The 26615-nt window shown below is 37.4% G+C and overlaps 1 protein-coding gene across 3 annotated transcripts in view; it reads left to right on the top strand.

Annotated features, from left to right (window-relative positions):
• Positions 1-26615, top strand: part of STAG1 (STAG1 cohesin complex component) — a 182561-nt gene that overhangs the window by 112957 nt on the left and 42989 nt on the right. For all 3 annotated transcript variants that reach the window (XM_062606574.1, XM_062606575.1, XM_062606576.1), the window contains 5 exons: positions 8436-8559; positions 15968-16066; positions 20795-20874; positions 23020-23127; positions 25381-25495. In XM_062606574.1, the coding sequence (XP_062462558.1) occupies positions 8436-8559; positions 15968-16066; positions 20795-20874; positions 23020-23127; positions 25381-25495 (526 nt within the window). The remainder of the gene's footprint in view (positions 1-8435; positions 8560-15967; positions 16067-20794; positions 20875-23019; positions 23128-25380; positions 25496-26615) is intronic.

Genomic DNA, 26615 nt, shown 5'->3' with positions numbered 1-26615 from the left:
CAGTTTCAAAACCACTGAAGTTCTGGAAGAAAATAAAAGTGTAACCCCTCTTAATTACATACTAGAGCCATCCACGTAACTTTATTTTAATTCAGTAAAACAACTTTAAAGAGTTATGAGAATCATGGATTTTCCAAGGTGGGAGCACAAACATGAGATATCCTAAAAATAATCAAATGATCACTGCATATTGTTAGTTGGCAGTTTTGGTTGCCGAGTACCTTTACTCTGCATTTCCTTTTGTATGTTTTAGGCGTAAACAGCAAATTATTGATGTTTCCACCATATACACTTTAGCCACATCTACAACTTTAGGCTTTTTCCTTCTTAAATTACATAAAAAAAATTAAAAGTTTTAATTGAAGTTAACATGGGTTTTTCTGTTTGTTAATTGTTTTGGAAGTTTACAACAAAAACATTAAAAAAAATAACTGTAGTGTTAGCACACCAAAAGGGGTGGTTTTAACAGTTGATATGCTATGTCTTGTGAATACAAAACCGCAGCAGATTATATTCATGTGTATCTGTGAATGTGCACATGCATGCAGTAGATTTGGACTCGTACATGCTGTTTTGGAATATGGTTGATCAGAGAAAAGTAGTCTATTTAAAAATAAATTTAGGGTTGTTTTGCATCACAAGGTACCTCATAGTGTCTGCAGCATCCTGGTGCAACCTGTTCCTTAAATGTTAATTGATTTACCGAAGTGAAAAGAAAAAATTCAAATATGCTAAACTATGCAGTTGACCTTTCAGTTTTAAATTGTTTTAAAACTTTATCATTTATGAAATCTTTTCAACAAAAGGCATAAAACCAAAGAGGGTGTATGAGAGGGGACCTATAGTTCAGTTGGGCAGAGGGATTATTGCAAATAGAGAGAAAAGCATGCAGGAAACCTAGAAGGGGCTCATGCTAAGAAATATGTAAGTATGAACAACACAGGGGAGCTGGAGTGTGCGTCTTCAGTATCCAAGCATGATACTTGAAAGGAAGTTTATAGTTTATGGTCAGTAAGTCTTGAACTACGTGGCCACAGAAGGATGTGTATGCAGAGTCAACAGATAATTTTTGATGTTAGCTCAGTATAGCGTTCACACTGTTTTGTTCTGAAAGCAGCTTTATGGCATGAAGGTAATATTCATAGGGATAGCTGAGTATTCTTACAGGTAAGTTGAAGAAATTAAATGTGAAGTGTTTCCATATTTTGTCCCTTCAGAATTTAATCTATTGTATCAAACAAGAAGTCAGTTTAAAATGTCTTCCAAGTAGCTCATGTGCTTGTGTGGGGTTGGAAAAAGACTACCTTTTGGTGGTCTGCATGCTGGTTTATTGTTTGGGTTGGGTTTTGGTTTTAGTTTCTTTTTAAATTCTCCTTTTGTAACCAAGATTTCTTTTCATGCCTCCCACCACCATTATAAAGGCCTGATTTTGCTGATGCTACTGTAACAAAAGAGAGGCCAAATAAATAAACTCTGTTTATCTGTGCCCTGAAAAAAGATGCCCAGGCTGACGCTGTTAGACCACTGAAGAAATTGCTGAAATCAGTCAAGCAGTTATGTGCTCCGAGCAGGCCGAATGCCACCACTTCTGCCACTATATAGAGAAGTTCCAAGGAAGTAACTGCTTCCAAGTCTGCCACCAAGAGCCACTTTTGTGAGAAATTATCTCCTCTCCAGCTTCTGTAACTTCTGTGAAGCTCCTAGGAGAGTCTGTTACAACTTAAATCTGAATGACTAATCGGTAGGCAGCAGAGAACATAGATTCAAATTTCTGCAGCCACAGCTATGCAAGAACATACAGGGAAAAAAAATACCTGTATTAAAACCAACTAATTGAAGTGAAAACTAGGGCTGCAGGGAGTAAAAAGGAAAGGATTTCAAACGTCTGTCTGCTTCCATAATGTTTCTTAAGCATTCCTTCTGTCAAATAGTTCATATGATTTATTTAGTTGATGTCATTTTACAGTCCTTAAAGCATGCACAAGTGGTAATGATTTCAAAGGAGCATTATTTTATTATTCCCAGAGTATAAATGTGTTTCCATAATATGATTCAGACTCTGCCACAGTGATTCATGCTTAGTGACCTTTGTAACTTAAACAGCAAGTCTTTAAATAAAAAGCCCTCCAAAACTGTTTCATTCCGAATGTAGTTGTCTTCCGAAGTAAGCTGATGCTGAAGTGAGGTTATATCTTCTTTCTGTAGGTTGGCTTCTAATTTACTAAAAGATTTCAGTGCCTACTTCTCACATAAAAGATTTGCAGAAACAGCTAAACAAGTTTCTAGGTGTAATGTTCTAGCAGATCTGGTCAAAATCTGAGATAAACACGCAGGAGATGTACCTACCTCATTGCATATTTCCTTATCTCTTTCCTGAATCACTTTTTCTGACTATTTTTGTGTGGCTTCATGATGTATTTGTCAATTGATTATTTTTTATCGTTTCTAAAACCGAGTTAATGTCAAAGAGGAGAGTAAGAGTAAGTTTAGTTAGAGTCAAGTTGCTGAGCTCATGTTGGTCAGTAAACAGGCAGAGATGGTGCCTCTGGTAAGTAGGACTGCAGAGCCTTGAGGGTAACCAGACTCTGGAACAGGTTGTCCAGAGAGGCTGTGAAATATCAGTCCTTGAAATTAACAAAAACTGATTGTATGAGGCAAGTGTAGGAACTCTGGATATGGTAATGCTCAAAATAATGAGTTTTGTGCCTGTATGAGTAATACTTTTGGTATGTAGTAATTAGATACTGTATACTGGTAGTTCAGGGTTCTTCTGAAAAGTATTTTTTTTTGTCTGAGATTAAGCTGAAAATTGCAGGGTACATATCTATTAAAATGAAAAAAGCAGGGGAGGTTTATTTTAACATTTGAGTTGCATCTGCATAGCAGAGATTATTTTCAATCTGAGATTATTGCCACATAGCTTCTCAGATGTAGTAAGTTGCCTCTCTGGGCAGCCTGTGCCAGGATTTTAATGCCTCTCTGTCCTCCATGTGCCTTAGCATAGCTTCTTAGAAAGAGCTGCTAGAAGCTCCTATCAAAGGATCTGTTCCATGATCTTCCCAGGCACAGAGGTGAGGCTGATAAGTCAGTAGTGCCCAGGCTGTTTCCTACCCTTTTTAAAAATGGGTGTGATAGCGCCCTTTTCCCAGTCACCATTCTAGTGTTCCTTACTCTCAACTGTCATCTGAGATGTCAAAATTTTGTTTCTGCTACTTGCCCACTTTTGCCTTAGCAGTGTGTGTGCAGACACAATTTCCTTTCAGAGGGTAAGACTCATGGAATTCTTATTTGAGTAGTACTTCCTAGTATCTTTTAGTTTTGAATTCTCAAAGAGCTACTTCTCCTGATAATGAATTCCAGCAAACAGAACTATTACAGTTTTGACTTCTGGCAGACCTGAATAGGGATTCTCAGACTGATGGACACAATGATTTTGTGAATTTATGCAGTTCAGTGAGCCTGCCCCCAAGATACTATTTTTGGCAGTACTGAAAAGGTAAAATTTACCAAATTTAGGTGTCATCTTTGCAGAGAAGATGGTTCTTGCCTTCCAGGGTGCTTGTTTCCTTCGTACTGAGTAAATAGGATGATGGTGACAAGTTATATGTGAGTTCCACTCTGGGAAGTAAGAGTGTTGCATGAAGAAAAGGGAGAGGGAATATTAGATGGAGGTCTGGTGGGAAAGCAGGTAAGACACTGAGACAAGCAAAACCCATTTAGCACAGGGAAGTGAAAATGCAAGCAAAACCATGGGAAAATCCTTTTCCCTCCCCTCTAAATATTATCCTAAGGAGGTGAAACATATGTCTTAAGTGACAAAATAATGCCCTTTTTTTTTTAATGTAAGTTGAAAAACCATATGGATATTACTGAGACAGTTTGTCATTAATAGGCAGAGGAGGGCAGAAAGATATATCTTTGTGCTTAAATGAGTTGGACCTTACTATTAAGTTTAAAAGCACACACTGCTCCCTTTCCTACAAAGCCACATATCATGCTTAATATAAGCAAAGGTGTCAGTATGGTAAGTCTTTGAGAAACACTGGGTTTAGAGATACATAGAGCTACATCTTGAAATTCAAATCATGCCTTCAGACAATTCAGTTCCTTTGCCTGGCAATTATGTTGGATAATCAGCTTAGTAACACTTCATTGAAATACCTATTCAAATAACACGCTGTGTAGAATTACTTAGAGTGATAGTGCTGCTTATCAGCCCCTCCCAGGAGTGGGATATGCACTGACCACCAGATTTTTTGGAAGTGGGCTCTGCACTCTTACTTTTCTTACCCTTCTTCCCTTATGGGGTCATAAATCAGCTCCAGAAATGACAGAGTCATAGAAAAATTAGAAATTTGACCAGTTCTTACAACTACATTTTCAAAATTTTTAGAAACAGCAGCCCAAGAGGCAGGCATAGTTTGGTCCATCTGACAATGGTGTATTATTGGAGAGCTGCACCATTTCATATCCCTTCATTGGGAATTTGACATTCCACTTCAAAAAATGCCAAAGGCAGGTGGGCAGCCCTCATTTCTGTTTTTCTTGGGAAGTTTTTTCATAGGCTGTTGTCCCAACCTATTAATGGAACATCTTATCTTTTATTTCTGGCCATATCCAATTTGTGTGTTGAGTAATACCATGTTCTGCTGAAGGTTATCTATAATTCTCTCCGCCTCGAAAGCAAGGTGTGAGAAGCACCAGCTCCAGTGGTTATATTAGGCAAGCAAACATGAAATAAGAGTGTATTCAGGCATCCTTTAGGAGCTTCCAAGACGTCTAGAAGCAGTTACTGCTCTGCTGGTAATCTCCCTCTCTTGCCTTGGATGTTTTACATCAACATTTGTAATGATTTAAGGATGTAACCGTCCATTTCAGTGCAGATCTTCAGTACAGATCAGCCAGGTTAGCTTAAATTCCCTCCGGTTTTGGTCTTGATTAACCTGAGTTTGTGATCAAACAGTTGCCAGGAGTTGCAACTGGCAGTCACTCCAGCAAGACCCTGAGGAACATACCGGTGTCCACCTGACATACTCCAACTATCCATTACATATTCTGTGTTTCAAGGTCAGTATTTTTGGCCTTAATCAAAATACTTGAGTATAATTTAGCATGAAATACATGCTAAAGTGGCACTTTCAATAATTGCTTCTCTGAAACAGAGCTAGTAAAACCTATTTCTTGACACTGTTAGCTGTGATTTGTCCTAAGTTTTATAGGCCTGCCTTGTCAAGTGAAAATTTTAAAAGGAACCAGTGAATTTCTTGTTCCCCTTTAGTCAAATGTCTTTACTAAGTTGCATCATTGGAGGCCTCTTTACTAAGAGTAGCAATATAGGTCGTGAATTTGGCTGGAATAGTTTGCTATGTGTTTCTCATTTACTGCATGAGACATTTATTTGCAGTTTGTGCTGAAAAAGTTAAATATATTTTATGTCTAATATTTGTAGATCCAGCATTAGTTTTAGTTTCTGTGCTGGACTAGATTCTGTTCCTTTCTAGAAGCATTTGACAAGCAATACAAACTCACATCACTAATTTATAATTGTGATATTTAATAATGTACTAATTAGTCTGAAAATACTTCCAGTGCTGGTATGATTTATGTTTGTATGTTATGTTATCCAAAAATAGTTTATATTTTTAAAAAACTAAACAATTCAAAGTGACTGTGATAAGCGGAAGTGTAAAAGTGATAAGAAAAGAACTGTAGTTTAATAACAAGCAATTGACCACATGTATAGCAGAAGGATAAAGTCTTTTTGGCTGGACCATGTTTAATACAGCATCATACAGGTGTGGAATCTGTGTTCATGATTCCTGCCAGAATTTGAGTGATTCTTATTGGTAATCCAGTTACCTGGAAGATGGTGGTGGAGTGTGAAATTGGTGTCTCACAAATTCTGCTGCCTCTCCAGCAACTTGAGTCTGTTTGCTAGCTTAACATTCCTTAAATGCATGATTCTTTCACATTTTCAATTACACTGAAGATGTTAAATTTTTATTGTACTAAATCTTGTAATTACTTGAAAAGCTTTATTATTTCTGTTGTGGTTTTTTTTTCCCTCTGTTATAAATAACAGCTTGTAGTGAGTGTTTGCCCATAGTACCTAGGGAAGCCTGAGAAGCTTTTGAATTGGGAATCAGTTGTTCATTGTCTGCCTAGAAAAGCTTGAATGCATTTTTACAGAAAAGATAAATTTTCCTGATTTTTGGCTGGCTGTGCTGCATGATTGAATGGCTGTTGACACTTGGGTTCTTTCTGGGATTTCCATTAAATCCTTCCTAAAGTTAGTAAATTAATAAGGTGGTGAAATAATCTACTTGAATGTGAAGACTCAGACTGTCATCCCCTAGTGGAAATGTCTTCATGGCTACTTTATGCTGCTGCATGTGTAGCTCACCTTTTTTCCCCCTTTATTTGTACTTAATCTTTTAGATTGGTCTTTGTGTCTTGCATTCTGATTCGTTCCACTTATATTTTGTTTTTAAAATAGTTTAAAAATAATTCCATATAAGAGAATTGCTAATCTAGTTTAGGGTGTTAATAGTTTTAATTAAAATTTGTCTTCATTGTAACTGCATTCTACACGGTGAATGCAGTTTTTGTAGTGCAAACCCTTGTATCTAATATTTTAGCACATTCTTCCTTACGGTATCCAAAACCTGTTTGAGAGCTCCCTAATAGGAGCAGCTTATTTAATGCCCTGCTCTTCTTGTAATGCAGCTTGTTTACACTGTGAATTGACAATTGGTTTTGAGGTTATAGAGTCTTCAGGGATTTTGGCAGACCAGTTTTAATGATTCTCTTTGGAAGTTGATAGACTCAGTGTGCTTCACATAGGCAAAGACAGACAATGACACAGGTTTGATGGCATTCCTACAGAGTTTGCCCACACATTCACACATTAACTTTAGATGCATGTTTTATGCTGTTGCATCAGTAGTTTCCTCCCTGTAATTTGAAATTGAATGAGAATAACAGAGACTTAACTGTAGAAGTTTCTAGTCACCTGTGATACCGCGATCGATTGTCGTGTTTACATTGGTAATGCGTTTTGTGAAAAAGGTGACTTGGTATCTGGACGGCCATACACAGTAGAATGGGACCTATTGAGGTGGACCAGTCTGGAGGTTGCAAGTGCATAGGCAGTTACGGTATGGAGTAGTCATGGTTTTGTTATACTGCTTTGTGTGTATGAATTTATGCAGTATCTTGAACATAATATTGAGTGCATGTTTTTTTACATTTTATAAAATGGAAAACTTTAGGAAAAATACAGTTTCTCTTTATTTTGCAATTATTCTCTTGCTTGAAGTGGGAATTTTATTTTCTTTTTCTTCCCCTTGAATTAGATTTCATTTTGAGGCTCTCTTGGTCTATTTTAGAATTAAATAGATTTTATTATCTTTCAAAAAAGATTTTTTTATAAAAATACAGAACAAGAGTCTCAATTATAAAGAAGGCCACTGTTTGCAAACCGCAAGACATTTCCTTCTTCTGTACAGTGGCTCTTTATGCTCCTCTTTCATTACAGCTGAAATTTCGAACTGTGAAGCAGTGCCAGCTGGAGTGGCACAAGTGATTTCTCATAGTAACAGATGTCTCAGAGATGAAATTCCTGAAGGGCCAGATGGCCTCAATCCCTTTTCCTGTTGTTTAGCCGACGTTCATTATTAGTAAATATGCCATGCTCTATGTCAGTCAGGCAGGAAAGTGCCAATCAGATTGAAATAAATTCCATCCCTCATCTTTTTAGGTGATCTCTCCAGACAGTTTCCTGCTGTCCCTCCTCAATAAGCAGCTGATAATTCTGCCTAAAACATGTCTTTGCCTCTTCCATCACTTGCCACAGTCAGAACGTAGAAAAAAGCAAGAAAACTGGAAGAAAGCAATGTTGAAATGTAAACATTCTCCTGGTTTTGTTAAGGGGCTTTCATGCGGTGCATGAAACAAGATCTGTGTAGGTACCAAATTCTGTTCTGCTCCTCTGACGGGCTCCTTTGGTTAAACCAACAAACATTTTCTACTTGCTAATCCTTCTACACCTCTAGCTGGAGAAAGTCAAGCCTGCTGAGCAAATGTCAGTGATGATGCTTAGAAATGATTGTATAGAGAAGGTTTGTAGCTTTGATCCGTAATTCTGTTTGAAAAGAGAAAAGTAAAAGAGTAATAGACTAGGGTAGCAAACTAGGGTAAGGCTTTTTGAGTTAATGGAAGTATCATATCTGAATGCAGAAATATTGAAATTATTAAATAGATTAGTGAGTTCCAGGACATAAAGGAACAGGAAGTCAGTGAGATGGCAGTGAGAACATTGAGAAGCCTTACAGAGTGAAATTCAGCAAAAGCAAAATAGCTAGGGCAGTGGGAATGAGAAGTTATTGGTATGTATCTGTAATCTGGTTAATACTTTTTTTTTTCTTCTTTATTAGTGATGCTATTGCTGAAATCAGAGCTGTCTGTATTGAAGAAATTGGTGTCTGGATGAAAATGTACAGTGATGCTTTCCTGAATGATAGTTATTTAAAATATGTTGGTTGGACACTGCATGACAGGGTAAGTATTGTATTTTACTGTACATAGCAGAGTGCACTGTGCATAGTTGGTGTTCTACTACCCAAGACATATTTAGTATACCATCTTAATTTATTAAGACATTTTTTCTTGCCTTTTATTTATCTTTCAATCATCCTATTTCAAGGTATTTGCTTAAATTATTATATAGTGCTCCCAAACGGCGTGCTTGGTTCATGTGCCTTTTGTGTTTTCAGTCTCCATTAGAATATTTGAATAAAAATGTTTCCATGGTGCTTTTTCTTCTGATTACAAGGGAAAGAAAAGTCATCTGAGATCACCCCTGAGAACCTTTGTGTCTGAAGCAGTATGGAGTAGAGGCTTCCAGATGTGTCATCCATTTAACAATGCCAATAGTTAAAGTAAAGAGAACATCTCTGGGTCCCCAGCAGACATCACTGGCTCTACAACCAGTGGAGTTCTCATCAATTAATTTTCCCTTGAAGAATCTCTTCAAGGAGCTCTTTAGCTTTTTCTTCAAAAAAAAAAAAAAATTGAAACACCAGATGGAAGCCAGAAGATTTATACCCAGAGGTTCTTTTCTATCTCACCACAGTTCTTAGTTTTGATGGTATACGCAACATGTCTCTGCTGGGTGGCAGCAGGCTTAAGTACTACTCAGTTCCTGCAGCCCATTCCTAATGCTAATAGAACAGGACCTTGGACTTCTGACTGCATGACAGTTTTGTACGCGAGGCAGCAACTGGGAGTGGCTTTCTTCCACTCCCACCAAAATCAGTAGAAAATTTATTTTGCTCTTAACAGTTTTGCTAACATTATCCAAGGAAAACAGATGAGACCTATACCTATACCCTTGAAATGCTCATTGAATTCTAGCATCCTTATTCAGACTATTCTTTTTTCCCATGAGCACTACTGCACAAAATAAAATGTTTGCAGGTTCATTCTCATGACTTGCATAACTGGTGGTTAACAGCTGATTCTTTAAAAAGATGATTTCTTCAGTAACTTTGGACAGTATGTTAACATTGAGGATATGACTTGGCCACTCTTTTGCTCAAGTCTGAACAAGATCAGTTAGAAAGCTAGCTTTCACTAATGAAAGAAGTTAGTGGTTCTTTGCTTTAGCATCTTGCCTTCATGTGGATCAGCAATTTATTTCCTTAGAGTATCCTGTATGCTTTAGAGACTAGAAATGTGAAATCTTTCCTCTCTAAACCTGTAGTTCCCAAACTTACTGCTTTACTAACTTTTACATTGCATCCCATTACAAATCTTGATAAGGAGGAAGATCCCGCTTACTTCTACATGCAGCCATGACCACTGTTTACTCTAGAGACACAAAAACTTGCTATTATTAAAGGTTAAGCATGGAAAATACGTCATCACAGTGCTTTGAGAGGCAGAGCTGCTGCTTCCTCTGTGTACCTTATTTTTAATGTTGATGTGCTTAACTAGTAAGCATGCTTCAGGAGGTGATCATTGCTTCAAGTTATCAAATGAGTGGGGAGGTCAATTTGGGTTTGAGGATTACTATTCAGGGGTGGTGGAAGGCTTTATTTTACTAGGGCTTTTAATGAAAATCAATTATCCCTTGAATAATTGCAGTGAGTCTTTTGGAGCACATCCTAATCCTTGCAGGACTTTTCCACAAAGCAGCACTTCCAATGAGCGAGTAGAATCTGGCAGTTTTGCACTTCACAGCTCTCAGTCCTCTTCTAGTGTCTGTGAAGTCCAGCCATTTCTCACATAACCCCCTTTAACCATCTGTGAAATCCAGCCATTCCTTGTGGCAGTCTGTGGCTGATGTCAGCTTCTCACTCTTCTCTGTCACATCCAGCAATTTCTCGTGTCATGTCCAGTAGTTTCTCACATCCTCTTCGGTTAGCTTAACCTCAGGCCAGGTTCTACTCATCTGCCTGCAACCTTAACATATATTAATATCCAGCTTTTCTAAAATTAGTATGTTCTTTGTATTAGATAAATTTTAACTTACAGTGTTATGTTAAAAAAAAATTGTTTTCCATCTGGACCAGACACAGAAGAATTCTGTCAAGCTGTCTATCTATTCACCTGCTTCTTGCTTTGTAGCATTTTTAATTGTAGACCTCAGAAGCGTGTTGGGGCTCTAAGTCTTTGAATCTCTAGCTAATCTGCTGTATGTGCTATGTGGTATTTTTTACTGAGGTAGTGTATGTTTAGTGTATAGACTGGGACAGGTTGTAAGTAAAATAGGGTAAGAGTCAAGAGGAGGTGAGCCATGTGTCTTAAGGATGGAACTGGAGCGACTGGAGGGAGGCATTTGGGGAGAAAGAAGGAAGGAAGTTCAATGGGAAGAATATATTGAAAAAGGATGGAATAAGAACCTACTAAAAATGCTAACCCTCCAAAAGTACTAGATCCTGGAACAGTGTTGGTTTCATTGGCACTTCCTGAAAACCTGCCAGCTAGTACCCAAGTTTCTTGATTTTGCTTAGCTTTGATCAGGAGATAATTTTTTCTTGTGGGTGAGTACCTAAAATATTAGGAAAAAATGAAGGCAATAGTCATAAGGTATTTCCATTTTATGTGAACAGAAGTTACTCCAAAATAATTCAGTTCTCTGGAATCTTGCTACTACAAAAAAGGAGGAGACAGCAGTGCAAGAGAGATTAATAAACAGTTTCATATTCCACTTCAGAAGACATACAAATTAAAGCACAGGGAGGACACAGCTCTTACACTTCTTTGTAGTAGCTTCAGTGTAGTCTTTCATAGGTAGGATACAGAAGTTTAGTTGCCTAATTTGGGAAATCTTCATAGTTTTATGTTAATCTTGTCTCACAGATTTCAGATTAATGTCTGTAGGGCTTTTTAGTTTTTTATAGTTTACTTTCTTATTTGAATATGGTTTTCTAATTCTGCCTTTCTCTCCTTTTAAGCTTCTTTTTCATTCCCGTGGACCTGGGTGCTTAAATTAAAAATACATAAAACTATAACATAATTCTATAAAAACCTCTCTTTAAAAAAAGAAAAAGAAGATTGTGTTAGACTGTCCAGTCATAATTTTCACCTGCTTCATTCATGCATGGAACTGTTTTGAAGCTGTGATTGTGTCCCTAGGTGCGTAGGCAGTCATAGTTTTTAAACCAGTTCTTAACACATCAGAAAATGCCTTTTCCTTCTTTGTGTGCTTCTACTTATTGTCTGTTTCTTTTAAAGGAATGAACCCAGAGTCCTCTAGACCAGATGGTGTTTGAATACTTCATTGTGATGGCATCTTTACTTAGGAGGATGAGAAAATAGAATTTGTTTTTATTAAGATTATGTAGAAACTGAGATTGTAGTTTTTCCAAACTTCTGAATGCTTTCATAATCTCATATACCTAATTATATATAATATTTATATAATTTCCTTATACCCTTGGGTTTGGGAAAACTAGACAAAATGAAAAAATGCATCAGGTGATACACACTACCTTCATAAATGGCATAAATGGGCATGCGCAGGCAGAGCACAACTGCTTGCTTCTGCCAGGAATACTTCTGCATAGGTACTAATGTGCTGCAGGACTTTTCATCTGTTTCTGTCTGGCAGTGCAACTGTTTCTTTCATTAGGCAGCAGATTAGCTCAAAATACATTGCCCTAGAGCATCAAAATGAAACACAGTATCGTTGACATCCCATAAATCGTGGGATTGAAGATATCTGTAGTAGTTCAGGTCATTTTACAGAAGAGAACAAAAAAACCAAACTGGGGCACACTGCAGAAATATGATGGCGCAAAGACCTGAGCAAACTACTTACCTGTTATTAAATTCTGATAACTTCTTTAAAAGAACAGAAAAACCTTAGCCACCAAAAAAAAAAAATTGGGTAAAAAAAAAACAAACCCAAATAAGGCCGGAGGTGTGAAAAGAGAGAAGTTGCTTTGCTGCTCTCTTTACCACCCACCTATTTTGAAAATACTGAAAACTGTGTTTCTGGGGGCTCAGAAAGTCAATTTCTGTGTGATCTAAGCCTTTGACTGACATGTGAACTGACACATAGCAGTGCATCTTTAATTTCTTCAGCTGTGGTACCCCTGAATGTTGAAAGAGATCTGGATCTCACTGAGAGATGGCAGACTAATGCTCAAAACTATCAACTGTATAGACCATTAATAAGAGTCTAAGGTGGCTTGATCTAAGGCTGTAGATCACTGTGAGACTCACACAAGAGTTACAGATTGTTGGTTTGAGCTCTATGATTAGCATGTTAAAAATACGGAGTGGTGAGCTTCCATCAGGATTGAATCTTCTTCACGGGTCTGCCATATTAAAGAGAATATTGAGTAGAGCATGACTCTTCCAGACAAATGCAGACTACCCCACACTGCTATCATGAAAGGTGTATGTATTTCTTTTTGCTAAATTAGCAGCAGTATCAATTTTTTGCTTGAAAGGCTATAAATTGTCTCAACTTGGAACTTACCTCAACAAAAATAAGGAAAATATGAAAACTGTCATTAAACAGAGTTGATAAATTCAATGTTTTTGGCTTAGGTTCGAGTTTCAAATTGTACATAAAAGAAAGCATTAGCAATTAAGTATTAGTGTGACACATTTTCATATTCATGAAAAATGATTTTTTGTAGCTATTTCTATAACAAAGAATAAAAATATAAAAGTAATTGTCTAAAAATGCTTTGAGAGAAGGGGAATTACAGGTATAATTAGATTGGAGAAGGAGGCATGCACAGAACCAATGACAGTGTGGATTAATTCAGGATTCTGCAGTAATCAGTGTCACAATTATAAATTGGACAGAACCCCAAGTATATTTTTTGTGAAAGAAGAAACTCATGAAGATGCAAAGTCTTAATTTTAGAATGCAGATAATGTATATAATTTATCCGTTGTTTACTTAGAAAATGGCAAGGCTTTCAGATACGTTCTTTATGTCTGTAAAGCATAGATGTGAATACACAATAATAGCTGGAAAGCACTGCTTGTTTTCTGTAACAGAATTGAAGTTACTGCATAGTTGCAAATATTTGCTGCCTTAGATTGACTTATACTCACAATGAACTTCAGCTCAGAAGTGCAGAAAATCTGGCTAAAATCTGGTCTGGAAGTATTTTTGCTTTTTCCTTCCCTGCTTCAATGTAAATCCACAGTGATTCTCAGTCATATTGTTGAAGACCCTCTAGTGTTGGTTATTCTACGGCTTTCTGTAGCAGCTTGGGTACTTAACTGTGTCACTAAGAAGTTCTTACTTGCATAAGATAATAGTCTTTGTTGTAATTTTAATTTATTATTTCTTTTCCTACCCACTGTACACATAAAAAGTGGCAGTTACTTTTTTCCTCTCCCTTCAAAGCAAGGTAACTTTTTTTTTGTTGAGCTACAGATATTTGCAGGAAGTTTTCTTCATTATCTCTTGCGTCCATTGCATACTGTGCCCAGGCCTTTTTGATCATATCTTCCTTCTGGACTTTTTTTGTATTCTTCTTGTGCTTGACCTCCTAATTAATTAATTAGTTACATAAATTAATCTCTTAGTTGAGTATATATCTTCCTGTCCTTGCTCTGCATCACCGTTCGCAGCTTTTACCCTGGCATAAGTTTCTTAGGAATTACCCTAACTTTAGCTTTCTTACCTGCTAGATATGAAATTTCTGGTGTGTTTCCTTCCCCAGAAAGTGTTTGGGGTATTAAAAGCTCATATTACTTGGATGATTCTCATACTCGTGAAATGTCTCATGTCTGGCATGTTGATGGTCTGTGGCACAGTGCTACCCCATTCTGGACTTCAGTGGAGTGTATCCATGTACACATTCCTTTTCTGCCTTTCTTAGGTTCTTGTCCAGGTCATTGCAGTTCATGCTTTCGTGCTGGGTTCCTTTCACTAATCTCCACTGGCTCTATTTTAAAACCTTCTTAACAGGATTAGCAAGCTGACATGCAGGGGTTCTTCCTTCTCCAAAGAGATGAATTCCAACCTTGACCGATAGTTTAAAAACCAGGCTTTTTAGCTATCCTGCCAAGAAAGGCGGTGGTTTCCAGGGATTGCCTCTGCATCTCCTGTGCCTTTCCTGTCAGCTAGAGGGATGAGATGTAACACATTTCTCTTTTCCTCGCCTGCTCCTGTAGTCACTTGTATTCTACGTCGTATCTGGTAAGCAACAGCACAGTAGCCTGGTTCAGTATGTTTCTGTTAGCATCCGGCTTCAGTCTCCCGGCAAGCCACGCAAGTACCAGGTTCACAGGTGTGTTTCCTATCTACCTGGCTTGATTTGTACATTTAAGACTTAGGGGCTCTCAGTATCAGGCCTGAACTTAACTCTGGGCCTACTGATCCAGGGTGTTTGCTGAAGTCCAAAAAGGCTTTGGACTCCACAGGGAGTCCAGACCTTTTCTACTCAAGTCTCATGTTCTACTGCTGTTGGCAGTGATTTTTATCTTTTTTTTTTTTTTTTTTTATTCTAACCAATGTGAAGTTTTTCATTTCGGAGCCACAGCACTGAGTGAATAATAAGCCATCTGCTGGCAAGTGGGACAGTCTTCAGTGGAGTTACAACTAAACCTGCTACCTCACTCTTGCTCTGTAGTGTTCATGGCATGCCAGAACTGATGCTGATCTTCTGTGGCGAAATAAGCCAAGGCCATAACATGCTTACATCCTCTGCTAATGATCAGTGATGACATTTACTGCCTACAGTCCACCAGACCAAAGCAATCTAACGAGTAGCTGGGAATGACCTGCTGCCACCAGAACAAGTCAGATGGAATGAGCTGCTCTTCTTCCCAGGGGCTTCCTCATGCTGTGGCTTAGATGTAGTGTTCTTGTGGCATCGGCCTGCTCCCCACTGGAGGGTCTCTCGGGCCTTTTGCATCCTTAGGCATGTGCCTATCCTATGATGAGAGATGGAATGTAGAAAATTTCAGAATAATAAATCCAGCACGTATTTCTTCTGACCCTGGGAAAAGGAAAGACAATGCTCAGAGATGGTTGTTGCTTGACTGGGCTACACACAGCCCATGCTCAGTCATTTTAAATGCTTGTACATTGATTGTAAACACCAGATAGCAGGCAGAAGTTGCCTGTCGTCTCTTTTCTAAAGCTAAATAGCCATGCTGTCTTCACCAAACACCTTGAGATCATATGTCTTTAATTTGTAATAATTGCTGTATTCTTTATCTTTTTTGTGGAGTTCACTTGAAAGCCAAACAGTAACAGTCATTTAAGTGATGGCAAATTAAATCCTTCATATATGCAAATAGGGATAAAATTTAACATTGTTTGTCTGCAGCTGCATGGGTTTTTTGTTTTTTAGCTGAATTGAAAATTGGCTTGGGTAACTCATAAAATTTTAAATGTACATTAAACAAATTACAGTATGATATTAATACTCATGTGCATTTGCTTAGGATATTCTATTGGCTAATCTTAGTGTGTTTTGTTCAGCAAGGTGAAGTGAGGTTGAAGTGTTTGAAAGCTCTTCAGAGTCTGTATACCAACAGAGAGTTATTTCCAAAACTGGAGCTGTTCACTAATAGATTCAAGGTAAGAGGAAATAAAATTTTTTGCATGGAGTACAGAAAACAAAACTATCATCTGTCTCATCCTGTTGCGGTCTTTTTAGTCATGTATATTAAATGCAAAAATGAAATCATTTGTTTGTGGCAGGGATTGTAACTGCAGTAGTAAAACTGTATTACTAAATGCTGAGATTAAGCCAAATTTACAGTGTTTATTTTGTGAGATTTGTCAGTCTTGGCCAGGATGCTTACTTATCTGTTTGCATTATTGATAGTTTATAATTGTCATCATTCAATCTGCTTGTACTTATTTAATTTCAGATTTATTGAATTTTAAGGATGTGTACTGGGTGCTTCACTCAATGTGAAATACATCTGAAAGTAACAGCCTGTAACAAAAGATTGTTTGTATGACAGCTTTTTAGCTGAATATGTGCTTGTGTTTGGAGAAAGATACTTTGATCTGCATCACAATATTCTGTGATGCAGAACGTTATACAGTAACACACAGTGAAATGCCTTCTTGCTGCAGAACAGGAGGTCTTTTAGACAAACCTGTAAGCATGATTGTCCTGTTTAGAAGATAAGTACTGGAGAAAGATTTTACAGGTTTTTTTACTGGCACAAACACGCTTTTTGCTTACTATCTTGATAAGAACGTGGCTGTAACTCACTTTGTGGCATGACTGCTTTGTTTCATGAGTGTGCTGTTTGGAGAGATGAGTGTGGAAACACAGCCATTGCTTCTGTTTGATTTAAATACTCATAAATTGTTATACTATGCATGAGAGTTAAAAATTTATCGCTACAGATTTTTATACTGTTTCCTGATTTTGTCTGTCATTGCGATTACTGTTAACTCCTCCAGTTTGATCTGGGAAAGCACAGAATGTAGAAAACTTGTCATATCTTCCTTGCATATAAACGATTCATAAAAACATAACGGTTATCAGCCTTTTGCCACATTTCACTTGAGATGGAGAAAAAGGATGCTTAAGCTGCAGTAAAGTCTAGATATTAAAGGATTTTTTTGTCCAGATTGATAGTTATATAATAGATCAGGCTCTTTTTTTAATAGATTTTATTTGTTTGAGATTTTTAAGGGCAGATTAAATAGATAAATATTTGTCAGGAATGGGCTAGGTATAGTTGACTTTTAAGTAGGAGACGAAACTAGGTCATTTTGTGAGATCACTTGAAGGCCTGTGTTTTTCTGATGTTACAAACTACGTTTCTGGGACTGTTGCATCAAAGACCGAGTTTCCCCTCTTAGAAGAGTACCTGGCAAATACGTTCAGACCTCAAACTATTTCTGTAATACCTCCATAAGTCTGGTTTGCTTATCATCGCAGGACAACCAGAAATACTAGTTCACTTTCCAGAAAAATGAACTGTCCAACTGTGATGTTTTTATTGTTCCATCTGTGCAGACCTACAGATCTGTTTGTATTTGCTCCTTCTGTAATTTGATGTATTTTGAAACAGGCCACTAAAACTGTCATGATCTCCATATCTACTCTTTACTAGAAAATGTGCTGGATGCTTCTCCCTTAGTCTCCTGCAATTTGTTAGGGGAATGCTGCTTCATGTCTGAACTTGTCGCATCACCAGCAAAACTTTCAAGGCAATTGAAGACACTTTGAGAAATAGTTACTTGGTAATGTACTTCAAAAAGCCAGCAGAACATAGAACCTTTAAGTACTTTTTCCTGGCTTTTTCACTGCATAGATAATTTTCTTTGTTAGAAGAAGTTAAGTTAGCCTGGGCATTGCTGCTTGGTTTAGAATGGCATGAAGAATTCTCATTTCTGTCAAAAAGATGAAGGGGAGCTCTGTTAGAAATCCTTGTCTTCTGTTCCATTAAAGCTGTTTTTACTTACAGAAATCTGTATCATGAAATAGAGAAAAGGTGAGCTCACAGTCTCTGTGAGCCTCGAGTACAGATAAGTTTAACATGATGATTTATTCATTTGAGTTTGCAGCCACTGCAAGAGAACAAAAAGCTGGCATTTCCCAAATGCCTGCACTTGGATTTACAGCTGTGCTGACAGGGATGCGGCCTTTGCCATCAGGATGGAGCAAAGTTTCAAATTAATGCTTTTTGAATCTGTGATACATTACTTAAATGTCTTGCCACCACAAACTCTACCACCACCCCCTGAAAAATAATTGAGCTAAATGTCATTCTCAGTTCTATGGCTGCTTATTTATTTTTCCTCATCAGACTTTAATGGAGCTGCACAGTTCAGCTGCTATTCAGCTCAATCCATTCAAACTGTCAAGAGAAATCTCTCTAGAGATCTTCTGGCTGTTCAAAGTATAAATTAATTTGATCCAGAATTACTTGCACTGGGGTGTTAATATTTCACCGTCTTCCAAATAGCTGTGATAGGGATCTAATAATGTCACTTCTCCAAAGGAAAGATGTATGTTCTTTTCAACGTTTGTGTTTCTAGGAGTTGGTGATATGCTAAAAAAAAAAAAAAGCTTTGTCCAGAAAAAAAAACAAACTATGTCCATTGAAGAGGAGACTTTTGTTTTCCATCAAAAAGTCCTGTCTGATGCAAGCAATAACTGGAGCCATATGGGAGAGATGCAAATTAGCTCTTTTGCAGTCAGTGCCAAAGTCAAGACACCAGCAATTTTAGGTGCAGCTGTTAAATTCCTGTGCCTCATCCCTGACCCTTTGCAGGACAGTTCTGTCTTCATCATCTAAGAGGTAGAAGGAGATAGACTCGCTCTTCAGCTAGCCTTATTCACAGCCTGATATGCGATTGCAAACTGATCTTCACGGACCGTGAAAATTAATATTTCATGTTCTTAATACAAGCCTGTGCCCTGTTCTACTGCTGTAGAGCGGTACAGCAAATTTTTGTCAAAGCAAATTGAACAGCTGGGGTTTGTAACTTGCTAAAGCACAGGAGCTACATTTCCAGAGACGTTAGGTGTTCAGGTCTCACTTTCAGGGTTCTTGGTACCTGTGGCAGATGCCATCACACAGAAATGCTGGCACCAAGGCAGAAAATAAGCAAGTGACACATCCACACTGTTTATTTTAAGCCTGATGTTTCTGAGGAAAACTAAGAGGAGGGAACAGTCTTTTTGGATAAGAAATCTTTGTCGCATCAGTCAGTTTCAAAGTCCAAAAGGACTCCAAATTCAGGGAGTATCTCTTGCTTTGTAGGTAGGAGAGACTATCCCTTCACTTCCAGGCTTTTTTTTTTTCAGAGACGAAGGAGGAGTTTTATACTTGTGTGCTTACTCCTTCATGTGCAATTAGTTCCCTCCTTGTGGTATCCTGGAGTTCAAGATACACATTGAGGGAGTATGTGAAATTTCACTGAAACTTTTAATACTAGTATCTCCGGCTGTTCTTTCTCTTGATGTTATTAGTTGTCGTTCCTTGGCCAGGACCTTAGGAAAAATAGCCATTTTTTGTCTTGTCCATCCACAGAATTTCCTGCTTGGAAAGTCATTTCACTGCTTGACTCTCTTAATGGAGTTCTTAGTCTCTAAAACTGTCTAGATATAACAGTTAAATGCAGAGTATTTCCCAGGAGCTTAATGGCAGTTAATAGAGGTGCATTCAGTCATAGTGACACCAGGTATCTTAGCAGCTTTGGTTTTGTTGAGTGGTAACACTTGAGAAAGCCACATGCTATTCCCAAGTTTCAATATTGAAATAAACATTGATTGCTTGAAAGTCTCCTTCAGCCTTTAAATGCCCTGAACATTAGAGAAAAGAGGTGAACACCTTTGTTTTGTCCTGATTTGTTCTTGGTGACTTTCACTGTTGTTTCCTAACACTTCCCTTTTTTCTTCTCAGTCCCTAACTATTTTTTCAAATCCAAAAATGCCATATAGTACCTAGTCTTTTCTGAAGTAGGTCAAGCCATAGCCGTCAAGTTTTATTTTCAGATGGCCCGATTTCGTTAACTTGATCAGTCAAGTAGAGAACATCAAGACATATTGAATTTTTATGGATAGATAGAAATTCTCCCCAGGTAGGAAGGATATTTTCAGTTGCTAGTAAGCAAACTGAAACTAAGGAGAAAGAAACCTTTAGGAGACTTTTCATAACTACAGGGTCCTTAGGAATTATAAAATCATCAGATTTGACTGGAAGGGGGTGTGCTTTTCTCCGCTAGAAAGAATATAGGAAAATAAAGAGTACAGGAAAGTAAACCCATAGAATTTACTGATTTCCTGTGGAAGGTCTGTAGCTTGATCTTGAGATCAGCTTCAAACCTTAAAATGTAGCCAGGTATAAAGGCCACAACTTGATAGACAATATGCAGGTGTGACTTTCTTCACAGTGTTTCCAGGTATGTATCTGTGCAGCATTCATTGCTCTCAAATTATTTGTTTCCAGGCGATGAAGTGGGGCAATTTTTCTGCTGGCATCCAATGCAAGTGCATTCTTTTTCAGGAAAGAACTGTTAAATAAGATCAGTCTGGAACAGTGCTTCAACTCGAAAGTCTGCTTGCTTGTTTTCTGGAAAGCACACAAGGATAAGGATTGTTTGTTAATCAGTCATTCTCATTCCTGTGTACTTGCCTGTTGCTCCATTGTGCTTATAGCACACAGCTTCCTAAGATGTACATTAAATGGCTGAGTAATACTAAAGGGCTTTCATGTGTCTAGTTGAAAGATCTTTATCCCTGAGAGTATTTCTTTTGTCATCTGTGGAATTCTTCATCTGATAGCTGTTTGTGTGTTTCTGGTTTGTCACTGTAATAATATTCCTTTTCAGGATCGCATTGTATCAATGACACTTGATAAGGAATATGATGTAGCTGTGGAAGCCATTCGATTAGTCACGCTAATACTTCAGTGAGTATTTTTCAAAACCTGCATATTCCCTTTGAAAGTTACCTAAAGCAGTAAAATGTAATTGACTTGATTTCTTTGCTTGTGTAATGAAATGAATCTGTTACTTTACACTTGCTAGTATCTAATCTAAATCTTCCCTCTCTCAGTTCAAAGCCATTCCCTCCTGTCCTGTCACTACCTGCCCTTATGTAGGCCTCTTAAGGTACTGGAAGGCTGAACTGGAATGGATGAATGGATGTACTAGTAGTCTCAGTACATCAGTACTTTTTTATACTTTACCTGCTGTATTTCCATAAGATGAAATATCTTCTTTTAGCTTCATGACCATATTATTTTGCCTCTGTTTTACAAATAGATGTGTAGAATTTCTGCACTGTGCTTATACACTGTACTTTATAGTGGCTTCACTTTAAAGAACGTTTTTGGACATGCAGAATTTGAGTGAAAGATCAGACTGGCTTTTCCTCTTAGTAAAGAAGTCTGGACTTCATTTTTTTTATTTATGGGTCACTGTTTTACAGATATTAGACTTCTAATATTTGGAGGAAAGGACATCTTGTACGTACTGTTACATTTTTGAGGCAAATGTATCAAATGTGATCACAAAGGAGATGTAGAGCACACCTATGCCCTGCATTAATAGCAATGTTCAGGAACACAGTAAGATTTTAGGTCAAAAATTATCCAGTGCACCTTTTTTTTTCCCCTGTTCTGTTCTCTCTTTGATGGGAGATGCATGATGAAAACATAGTTAAATGCATTTAGCACCAGAAGAATGTGGGTCATATTGAACAGCTCAGGGCAGTGTTCTGTCAGGTAGGAACTCCAAAAAGATCTCATGAAAAATCACCATGGGAAATGACCAGTGAAAAAGTATTTGTAGTATGAAGCCGAATGATGTCCTGATAAATAGATAATTCTGACAAATACTGACCAAGCAAGGAGGGAAGTAATATTCCTGTATGCAACAGTGCAGGTATATTGATTGATGGAATGTAATTGTTCCATGGGCAATAGCATTTTTCAGGAATATTGCTGAGAAATTGAAGTTTTTTCTGAGTTTCAGAAAACTCACGCACAAAATCTGCCTTGACGTTAGAAACAGCAGAAGCCCCAGCTATGTTGTTTACCTATGGCAAGGGTAAAAGGTGGCTTGTTCTTTCAATAAATAATTCTGAAAAATAAACTTTTTATCATCTTTCATCCAGCACAGCAGGGTATGATCAGACAGTTCCTTGCTTTTGAAAATGAAGTCTATTTCTAGTCAGCACAACTGCTGTAAAAGTGATGAACAGTTTATTGTATCAGCTTTATTGTAATTCTGCATGCACACCGTGATTCAGTCCTAAAGCAACTATGTGTTGACGTGATCGGTGGGTGCACAGTGCTAGTTCTGTGTCCCAACTTTGTGACATAATCTGGTTTAGTTTTCTACTGCCAACATCCAGAGCATTTCTGTGCTTTCTCCCATTGCCGAGGTAGTTTTATCTGATTGCCCTCTTGGCAGCTGGAGTTGGGAATATTTTTTCCTACTTACCAGGCCAGCAGAGAAGCACGTACTGCCCCACAGTACACAAGAGCTCACAGGCTGTCATGTGAAAAGACTTAATTCCTGCAAATGGACTCGGTCAGGAGACTGAAGCAGGTTTTCCCAGTCCCAGGTCTGAATATATTAAAAATTGAAAGCTTTGAAAGCAAACAGCCATTGCTATAGAAGTAAATACGTTTAAGCAAGCAATTATGTTTTCCTCATGTAACACTCTAGGCTTTTTAGTTTAATAATGCTTGATAGTGAATGTTTAGTATGTTGCAGTATGTGCATTGTAGTTAGTGTGATGGTGTAAGTAATTAAGCAGGGCAAGATTTGTAAGCAGTGATGACTTTTTTTTTTTTTTAATAAGATTGTTTCTCATATATATGTATTTCTACACCTGGGAGGAGGAAATTGGACAAACTTCCAGTCTTACAGGCCTTATATTTCCTGTATTTGGAAACTGAACCCAAGATTCGTGAAGTCGGTGTTCAACCATTTAGGATTTTGTATGAAGGAAATCAGTCTTGTAGCTGTTAAAAGTATGTTATGGGAGGCAAGGGGATTGAAATAAAACGTGTTTTAGTTCAGGTGTTACTTTCTAACTCTTTCAGTGGAAGCGAAGAAGCTCTGTCAAATGAAGACTGTGAGAATGTTTATCACTTGGTGTATTCAGCACACCGGCCTGTTGCAGTAGCAGCTGGAGAATTTCTTCACAAAAAGTAAGTTCTCTTTTGCCCTGGATTAAGACCAGATTTGTGAATGCTTCCTATTAGAGGTAAGATCAAAAGAAGCAATAGAGTGAAATACCCCAATGTAGCAAATTGGGAATTTAATTTAAAACAGAGACTTACCTTCTTGTTTAAATTCAAGACCTAAAGACGAAGAAACTGAATTCACATTTTCCTTCCTCTGCAATTCAGGTAACTTTTCCTAACTCCTCAAGAGTTAAATATGCAAAGACTGCATAAACCTCTAAAGTTGGTTTAAATCCCACAACTCTTGCTGAATTACTGTTGTGATAATACATATATAGGGCCTACACATCCCTATTGTTGACCTGATAGGCACTCATCCTTTTTACAAAATTTTAAACAAGTTTATTTCAGAATTGTCAACTTGTGAGGGGTGTATGTGGTAATAATTAAGAAATTAGTTTCTAGTCTCACTGACTTTCCCTGAAGATATATTGCACTTGTGGTTACATCTTTCATGTACCCACTCTGCCAGAAGAAATGAGCTACATTTTCAGTGTGAATCATACTGCTTCAGTAACTATAACTAGGACATTGCCGCATCACAGCTTACTGTGAAAGTAAAAAAAAAACAGTTAACTTTTTTTAGGGTTTCCATTTAAAATTCTTTTAGCAGTAATTTTATTTTTTCTCCTCATGGGTTGTAACACTGGAGTTCTTTAATATATTTATAGATTATTTGTATCAGAATTCAGGTTATCTAATTTTTCATGCCAAGATACATGATAGAAAAAATATGTAAAAACATAAGCTTTCCTTTGTCAGTGTTCTAATATTCTGTGGTTTATTAGTGATTTAGAAGTCCACATTGTAATTTGTAAGCTTTCATTTGTGGATTTCTGGAATTCCATCTTTGTGATCAGGCATTATCTGTTTCAAGGAGGTAATTTACAAAATGCATTTATGTGTAGTTTCCTACGCAACATTTTACAAGTTAGAGGAAAGGGTTAGGTTCTTTTTAAAAGCATACACTGAAATTCCTCTGTTAATCAACATGTGACAAAATAATTTTGAAAAATGCTTAGAAGGTAAATGAAGACGTATCTGCACCTTAGTGCACTTCATTTAAAGACTTTATTCTAACTTTTCTTTACAGTGAGATATTCTTTGTTACTACAAGTGTCTCTCAAAGTGAACAGCATTGAGGGAAGATCATTCCATTCCTAACACTCATTTTTCTCTTGGTTTTTGCTAAGACATAAGAGCTGGTGCTCCATTTAAATAAGTTAGTAGAATCTCCTTGAGGCGTTTGAGGTGGGATTTATCTCACCTAATTTTATATGTTTATATATAACTTTCTACATGTAAGCTAGTCATTAGAATTTCTCCCTGTAGTTAGCAGAGGAAAGCAAGTAACACAGAGGATTACTGACTCAACCTTGAGTTGCGTGTTTTAAGATAATTCAGCAATTGCAGAGGTGCTCATTTCTTACCTATTAAGATAAGCAGGGGGGAAGAGGTGATGTCTTCAACTAAAGACATCGCCTTTGTGTTGCAGTTACAGGTTTGTGTAACTCATCCTTCAGTGAATTAGAATAGTAAAATCGCTTTGAAACTGGTTTCACTGTGAAAGCAGGAAACAGTTTTCAGTCTTCTCAAAATGAAACAATCATTGCAGCAACTGTAACGTAGGCACACCTGAGATCTCGATAAGCTAGCAAATTTGAGCATGGAGAGGAGTTTGGAATTGGCCATGTATCAAGGAATTCAGTGCAGAAATAAACCCCTACATAGCTGACTGGTGGATTGCTTTGTCCTTTATGCTGCTACCTGTACCTGAGGTTGGTTGCTCAATGAGATGTCAAGTTTGTTTATACCATATCCCACTCAGTGTGACTGCAGGGGAGATGAAACTTTTGTTCTTAAGGCATTAGTGGAATAAGTGCTAACATCAGTGTAAACTGGGTAAATTAAAAATGCAGAGCTATAAGAATTATGCAAATATATAAAACTGCTGAGAATCCTTCAATATAAATATATATTGAAGAGCTTTTTCCTGTGTGAATTTTTTCTAGCCCTGTTGAACTCGAAGACTCTGAAGAGAAATTAATCTTTTCAGACAGGTGAAGGTCATGCCCTCTTTCCCTTGAAAGATATAGCTTGAGTTACTTTCAGTGTGTACTATGAACAATTCTACCATATGAAGAAAATGCGTATCATATTATTGCAGACATGAGATTTGTTTTGATAAATATGATAGCTCCTTTTGCTTATTTGTAGACTGTTCAGCAGACATGATCCCCAAGCTGAAGAGGCTCTAGCAAAGAGGAGAGGACGAAATAGTCCAAATGGAAACCTTATTAGAATGTTGGTTCTTTTCTTTCTTGAAAGTGAGGTAAAAAATTCTTGTCTAACCTTTATATGTTTATAAAACCTGAAACTTTAGTAGTGATGTATCCACATACAATAACAAGTTCTTTCTCTTTTTTTTTCATCATTTGAAAAATACTGTATGTCCTTTACCCTGCCTGCCCCCTGTTCTTTTTCATGATTTATTTTGCTCTTGCATGTACCCAGTATGGCATTTCTAGTAATAAGATGGCTACCAGAATCCATTGCTACATAAAAATGTAACTGGTTATTTTTTGAGATAACCATGTAAGGAGTATACCTCTGGAGTTACACTTAATGGAGTAAAATAAATTGAACCAGAATGGAACAAAAGTTACATAATATCTCCAATTATTATTAGAATCAGAATAATTCAGAGTGGAAAGGGCCTGAGGGTCATTAGCGCAAAGCAGAGACAGCTGTGAGATTAAATGAGGTTGTTCAGAGCTTTATGCAGTTGCACCTTGAAAACGTTGGAGGATGGAGACTGCAAGCATACATATGATGACATTAAGTATTTGATGAACACATTCAGGATTGGATTCTGCCCATAGTTTATAGAGATAGCATACATGGGAAGTTTTATGGTAAACATACTAACAGCAATTCAGGTGAAGAATGGCAGTGAAGTGGAGGGAAAACTTGAGAAGATAAACCATCAGGTACAGGATGCTTTGAAGGTAGAGGGAGAAAGGTTTAAATATTAGACATTTGATTGGCAAAAAAAGACTGAAAGAAAGGAATGACAGAAATGTTTCACTGCATAAGGGAGGGTAGTATATTTTGTGTAAAAAGGAAAGGTATTTCAGTCAGGTATTTTAGTTGTTACAAAGGCTTGAACAAGACACTTGACTCTGACAATGAAAAGAAACACAATCAGAGATGCTGGGAAGGAAGGATAACATTTAGACCCAGTTAACCTTTTAGAGACACCTTATAAACCTACAGGTTAAGTCCAGACGAAACGTTGCTACTTGTATGAGCCTTCAATCTGCTATGTGAATGTATTTTTAGTTCCAGCTTCTTAAAAACTTAGATTGTAACAGGTCATTGTATTTTCCAGAGAAAATAACCTTAAATCTGAGTGTGTGAGATTGGGAGTTACCTAACGTTAATCATATCTG

Source organism: Pezoporus occidentalis, unplaced genomic scaffold (assembly GCF_034315485.1).
Source record: "Pezoporus occidentalis ecotype Australia unplaced genomic scaffold, CSIRO_AGI_Poc_V1 ctg97, whole genome shotgun sequence".
NCBI lineage: Eukaryota > Metazoa > Chordata > Aves > Psittaciformes > Psittacidae > Pezoporus > Pezoporus occidentalis.
This window is presented reverse-complemented; position numbering and strand designations above follow the sequence as displayed.